Genomic DNA, 6,216 nt, shown 5'->3' with positions numbered 1-6,216 from the left:
AAAAGAAAATTGGCCAGGCACAGGGGCTCACGCTTGCAATCTTAGCATTCTGAGGGGTTGAGACAGGCAGATTGCTTGAGCTCAGAAGTTTGAGACCACTCTGAGCGAGACCCCATCTCTACCAAAAATAGAAAAAGTATTTAGGCACTGTGGCGGGCACCTGTAGTTCTAGCTACTCTGGGTGAGACAAGAAGATCTCTTAAGCCCAAGCGTTTGAGGTTGCTGTGAGCTGACGCCACGGAACTCTACCCAGCATGACAGAGTGAGACTCTGTCTCAAAAAAAAAGAAAATTGACACTTTGGGGACCCATAGACTATTCAGTCTGGTGCTTCTCATATAGAAAGAAGTTGGGGCAGGAGAGAGTTAAATATAGCCCCAAGCTTAGCATAGTGCCTCTTTCTGGAACATTCATTTTTACTGGATTGTTTTGGGGGGGCTGTTTGATTTGAATACTGTTTGAGGGGACAAGGCATTCGTATATCAAAGAATCACAGTCTGATCCAAAACTCTTAAGGCATTTTAAAGGTCTTAAGGGCCTATAGGAGTTTTCAAGGAAAACTTTGAGAGGTACTTAAGCTAGGGCCCTCATTTTATGGATGGGGAGATGGAAGCCCAGAGATGGTAGGCCTCAGGCAAAGCCACACAGCATGAGGAGTCTGGGATTTAAACCTGCTTTTTGCATCTCCAGGCTGCAAGTCACGTGGGCCTGGTATCTCTGATTCATGCTGAGAAATCATACCATATAATAACAGCAAGAATGTAGCATGTACTAGTTGCCAAATTCCTACCAGTACCAAGCATGTTCTGTGTTTGATTTTTTCAGTCTTCTCAATGATCTGATGAGCTAGGTTGTCCCCATTTCACAGATAGGGTACATCAAGGCTCAGAGATTCAAAGTGATTTACTCAAGATCATCCTGCTAAGAAGAGCAAAGCTGGGATTTCAACCTGGATCTCTCTGGCCTCAAACTTTGTGGGGTTTTTTTGTTTTGTTTTGTTTTGTTTTGAGATGGAGTCTCACAGTGTCACCCTTGGTAGAGTACCGTAGCATCACAGCTCACAGCAACCTCAAACTCTTGGGCTTAAGTGATTCTGTTGCCTCATCCTCCCAAGTAGCTGAGATTACAGGTGCCCACCACAACACCTAGCTATTTTTTGTTGCAGTTGTTTAGCTGGCCCGGGCTGGGTTCAAGCCCGCCACCCTTCCGTGTATGTGGCTGGCGCTGTAACCACTATTTATTATTATTTCTTCATTATGGAAGCAGTATGTGAACACATTCACCTTGGACTAATAATTTGCTAACACTCATTATGTTTTGTTATTTGATAACATAGCTAACATTCATCAGGCCTGTGCCAGGCTTCCCTCCCTGAGCTTTAGCAGTTAATGAATTCAGTCCATACATAACTCTATGTGGTGGGTCCTCTAATTACCCCAGAGTACAGGTAAGAAAACTGAGGTGCTGAGGGGTGAGGTGACTTGTTTAAGGTCAGGCACTCTGCTTAGGGTGTGGCTCCTTAACTGGGCATCCTTAATTCTTTTCTTTTTTAAAAAAAATCAAATATTACAAAAAAAGAAAATTCTTTTTTTTAAATTACATCCCCACTAGATTTATCCCCAAGGTAACCATTGCTGTCAGCTTGGTGTTATCCTTCTGAGACAGTGCTATCCTGTAGAAATAGCATGCAAACCGCATATGTAATAGTCAATTTTCTATTAGATGCATTAAACAAAAAGAAAAATGAAGAGGTAAAAAGACACATATTTGCAAATATATGTAAATACACCATTGCCTTCGAGCTTGAAAACAATATACAAGCATAAACCATATGGTTCAGCGATGCCAGCTCCACCCCTGGCTCCACCCCGTGTGGGAAGATCCTCTTTCCTCACTATCTTCAGAGCTGTGTGCTTTCCCAGAGCATGAACCCACCATTGTTTATTTCATGATGATTGCAAGCTGGTGACCTGTGCACCGAAACTGACCTTCAGAGATGCTTTTCAGGCCTGCACAGTGATGAAAAACTTACTTAGATATTAACCTTAAAAAACATCAGAAGATTCCACACAAACATCTGGATTTTCAGCCTCCTTTGGCAGCACAGGACCTCTGGTCTGCTGGGCTGGGTGGGTTTCTCTGTGACCAGTGGGCCGAGTGGGCACCGCCCTGGCCCTTCCCTCTCATTTACTTTGCCTGCTTTTTATTGCATCTACAGACCCCAGAGCAGCCTGCCCCTCTGGGTGGTCAGGGAGGTTGTTCCTGATGTCCTGCTGTGGCTGACACTGTCCTGAGCCTGCTCAGTCCAGCCCCTTATGCACAAGGGCTGGTACCAGGCCCAGGAAGGGGCAGAGCTGCTCCGTGTTGAATGCCCCTTCCCCTGCTGCTCATTCAGGTAGCACATACTTATCGACCAGCTGCTATGGGCCAAGTGCTGGGGACTAGAGGTGAATAAAACAGACAAGGCTACTGCCTACAAGAGACAAAGCCATTTGCTTTCTATGGAATGAGACTGGTAATAGGCTAGCTTCCTGCTAGGGGCCTTTCCAATAGGAACTCTCCCAAAGACCCTTGGCCTCATGGGAGGTCTGGACTGGGTAGTCACGCAGGGAGGGATCTGTAACCACCCCACCCCACCCCACCCTGCCCCATGTACTCTGTTCCTACAGGGGATAAGGACCGTGCATGCAGCATCAAAAGTCGCCTGTGGAAGCTGCTGTCCCCAGGCAGGCTGGCCACGCGGGCCCACCGGAGCAAATGGCTGGAGAGCTACCTGCTGCACCTGGAGGAAATGGGCGTGTCGGAGGAGATGAAGGCGCGAGCCCTGGTGCTGCAGCTCTGGGCCACACAGGTGGGCATGGGTGTGCCAGTGGGTGTATGCAGGCGTGGTTGTGCATATGAAAGCGTGTGTATGAGTGTGCTGTCAAGCACATGCAGGCACACGTGTGGGTGTACCTACGGTGGGTGTGTGGGGGAGTGTGTGCGGTGTTGTGCGTGTGTGCACGTGTGCAGGCGTGCACATGACTGTTTATGTGTGTGCACGTGCTTGTCAGCGTGCAGTTTCGAGTGTGTGTGGGCATCTAGCTCTCTTCCTCACCCCTGACTTCCTTTACTGCCAGATGGCATCGTGAACAGGCTCGGCCATTCAGATTCTCTTTTTCCTAATTTGGAAAAAAACATCAGACTTACAGAAAAATTTCATAAATGGTTTAGTGAATGCCTATATCCACTTCCCCTTGATTCCCCGATTTTTAACAGTTTACAATATCCCCTCTCTCTCTCTCCTACTGGCATTACTTTGTTGAAATCATAGGCAAGTAAGTTGTTACAGATTGCTGTGATCCTTTACTCCTAATTACTTGAGTGTGCGTCTCCCCCTAGGAGCAGGAGAATCTCTAGCATATCCACAGTATAGTAACCAAATCTGGATGATCAGCCCAGATACACAATCGCTATCCAGTAAATAGTCCGTACTCCAGTTTTGCCACCTGTCCCAGTGATTGTCCTTCATAGCTTACCTTGGTCCAGCACCTAGTCCAGGATCACATGCATTTACTCTTTGGCTTTCTTTAACCTGGCGGTTTCTGTGTCTTTCACTGTTGTTCATGACCTTGACATTTTTTGAAGTGTAAGGTGAATTATTTTGAAGAATCATTTAAAAGTTCCTTTGAGGAGCTGGGTGCAGTGCTGTGGCCCTGTAGCCCTGGTTACTCTAGAGGCTGAGGCAGGAGGATCTCAGCCTGAGCAAGATAGCAAGACCCCATTTCTGAAAAAAAAAAAAAGTTCCATTGAGTGCTCATTATAGACCTCAAAGATCCTGCTTTGTGCTTACATTTTAGTTGGGAGTAGAGGCAGGGGCAGATATATAAAGTGACTTTAGATGCTGATATCCAGGATGTAAAACAGGGCTGTGAGGAGGAAGACCCTGGGGTCCACTGTGCCCAGGGTGGTCAGGGAGGCCTCTCTGGGGACATGTTATAAGTTGAGTCCTGGATGACAAGAAAGCTAGATTCAGGGACTTAGGGGAAATGTGGGGATAGAATATTCCAAAGAATGGGATAGCAAGTGCAAAGGGCCTGGGGGTGGATTGTGCCAAGTGTGTGTCATGTGTGTGCCAGGAGTCATGTGTGGCTGGAGCAGAGAGAGAGAGGGTGTGAGATAGAGGATGAGACCATGGAGGGCCTGGAAGGTCCTAGTGAGTAAGGACTTGGGGTTTTTCTCCAGGGGAGGTGGGAGCCCTTGGAGAGTTCTGAGCAGAGGAGAAAGACAGTATTGTGGGGGGAAGGGCAGAAGCAGGGGCCGCAAAGGAGACGCGTGGCAGAATCAGGTGGTGGCTGTAGAGGTGATAGAGGACAGAATGGATGGATTTGGAAATGGATCAGATGTTGGCATGAGAGGGGAGAGGCCTTGGATGCTGCAGGTCTCCAGGCCTGGTTCTTGCCATTAGTCATGACCCCGACCTGTCCCCCCTTCTCTTGGCCCCACCTGGGCAGTGACAATTGCCCAGGCTGACGTCTCTGGTTCCTCTTCCATTGACTTGCAACTTATTTTTAGTTTCAGAGCCATTAACTGTCCTTGCAGGCAGAGGCTGGCAAGGGGTAGGGGCTGGGTTTAATCAGCAGGTGGTCCCCATTAGTGCCTAATAACATATTTATGGGCAGAAACAACTTGGCGCTCCAAACTGTCCCTGGCACCCCTTGCAGGAAGGCCCTCTGTCAGCAGAACTGGATGCTGGTGGGGCGGGGGGAGGGCTTCAGTGACAGAAAGTCCAGGGAACAGCCTTTGGTGGGGCCAGGAGAACTGGGCGGGAGGAGCTGGGGACAGGATGTCCTCTGGGATGAATTGTTGGCAACGTCCAGAACTCAGGCAGGAGAGGAAACCCTGCAGGCATCTAGGGAGCAAAGCTGAGAGGCTGGGCAGCCAAGTGGTTCCAGGCACAGCTTCTCGGACAGACCTTCCTGGATTTGAATCCTGACCTGGTGAGTCAGGTGCTTGACCTTTTAGGACCTCAGTTTACTCATCTGTGAAATGGAGAGATGGCACCTTCTTTAAGGCGTGGTTGTGAAGATGAAAGGAAGCTATATGTGTAGGATTCTGTATTCTGTTGCCTGACAGGTAACAAGGGTGCAATACACGTACTCAGCATGTATTTATGGGCCCACTGTATGCCAGGCCCCATTCGAGAAGCTGTGGACAGAGCAGTGAGCAGAACAGACCAAAACCCTCACCCATAGGAAGCTGGTATTCTGGTGGGAGAAGACAGACAACTCACCAACAAGTAAGCGTCTAAAACGAGTCAGAGGTGAGGAGTTCTGTGAACAGGGCAGGTAGGAAAGCTGATGGGGGAAGGGGAGGGACGTTCAAGGGAGGCCTCACTGAGAAGGTGACACTGGAGCAGAGACTGGAGGAGGAGAGGGAGTGAGCCCTGGAGATGTACAGAACAAGGGCTCCCAGGCACGGATAGCAAGTGCAAAGGCCCTGAGGTGGGGTGATGTGATGTGGCAGGGAGGAGGATGACCAGGCCACTCAGGGCCCTCAGGCCAGGGGGAGGGCTCCGGCTTTTACTTTGAGAATGAGACAGGTGCCTATTGAGGGCTCTGAGCAGAGGAAAAACATGCTTTAGAAGGATCATTCCGGCTACAGTGGTGAGAATAGACTATAGTGGGAGGAAGTGGGGCAGGGAGGGGGCCACTGGGACTTCCAGGCAGGAGGGGACAATCCCTGACCAGGGTGGCAGCAGCAGGGGGAGGTTGGATTCTGGATACTTCAAGATAGGGCCTTCAGGATTTACTGTTGGTCATTGGGAGAAGGTGTCAAGGGTGACTCTGGTTTGGGCCTGAGCAACAGGAAGGATGGAGGAGGTGCAGTGAGCCCCCAGGAAGATGGCTGGAAGAGCAAGCTTGAGGGAGAAGAGCAGGCCTCCAGCCTTGGGTGTGCTGAGCTGGGGACGGAGACGGGGGCACCTGGAGAAGAGTCTGGAGTCATCAGCATAGAGACCCTGGACTGGATGAGCTCCTGGGTGTGAGGGTGCGGGGAGGAGGGGACCAGGGTCTGCAGCTCCCCACTTAGGAGGGCGGGAAAGGTAAGGAGCAGCCAGCAGAGGAGGCTGAGGAGCAGTGGGGGGTGGGGGGAGGACAGTGGAGGGAGCACCCAACACAGGCTAGTACAGGGTTCCATTCACAGCACAGGTGCAACAGGGCATGCTCTGCTGGGTCAC

At 50.0% G+C, this 6,216-nt stretch overlaps 1 protein-coding gene across 1 annotated transcript in view; it reads left to right on the top strand.

The window, feature by feature from the left end:
- The window catches only part of PTGIS (prostaglandin I2 synthase), a 39,016-nt gene that overhangs the window by 22,497 nt on the left and 10,303 nt on the right, over window positions 1-6,216 (top strand). The window contains exon 6 of the mRNA XM_003787686.3: window positions 2,669-2,850. Coding sequence (XP_003787734.1) covers window positions 2,669-2,850 — 182 coding nt within the window. The remainder of the gene's footprint in view (window positions 1-2,668; window positions 2,851-6,216) is intronic.

This window comes from Otolemur garnettii, unplaced genomic scaffold (assembly GCF_000181295.1).
Source record: "Otolemur garnettii isolate 467f Iridium unplaced genomic scaffold, OtoGar3 scaffold00023, whole genome shotgun sequence".
NCBI lineage: Eukaryota > Metazoa > Chordata > Mammalia > Primates > Galagidae > Otolemur > Otolemur garnettii.
Note: the sequence above shows the minus strand (reverse complement) of the source record. Positions and strands in the feature narration are given on the sequence as shown.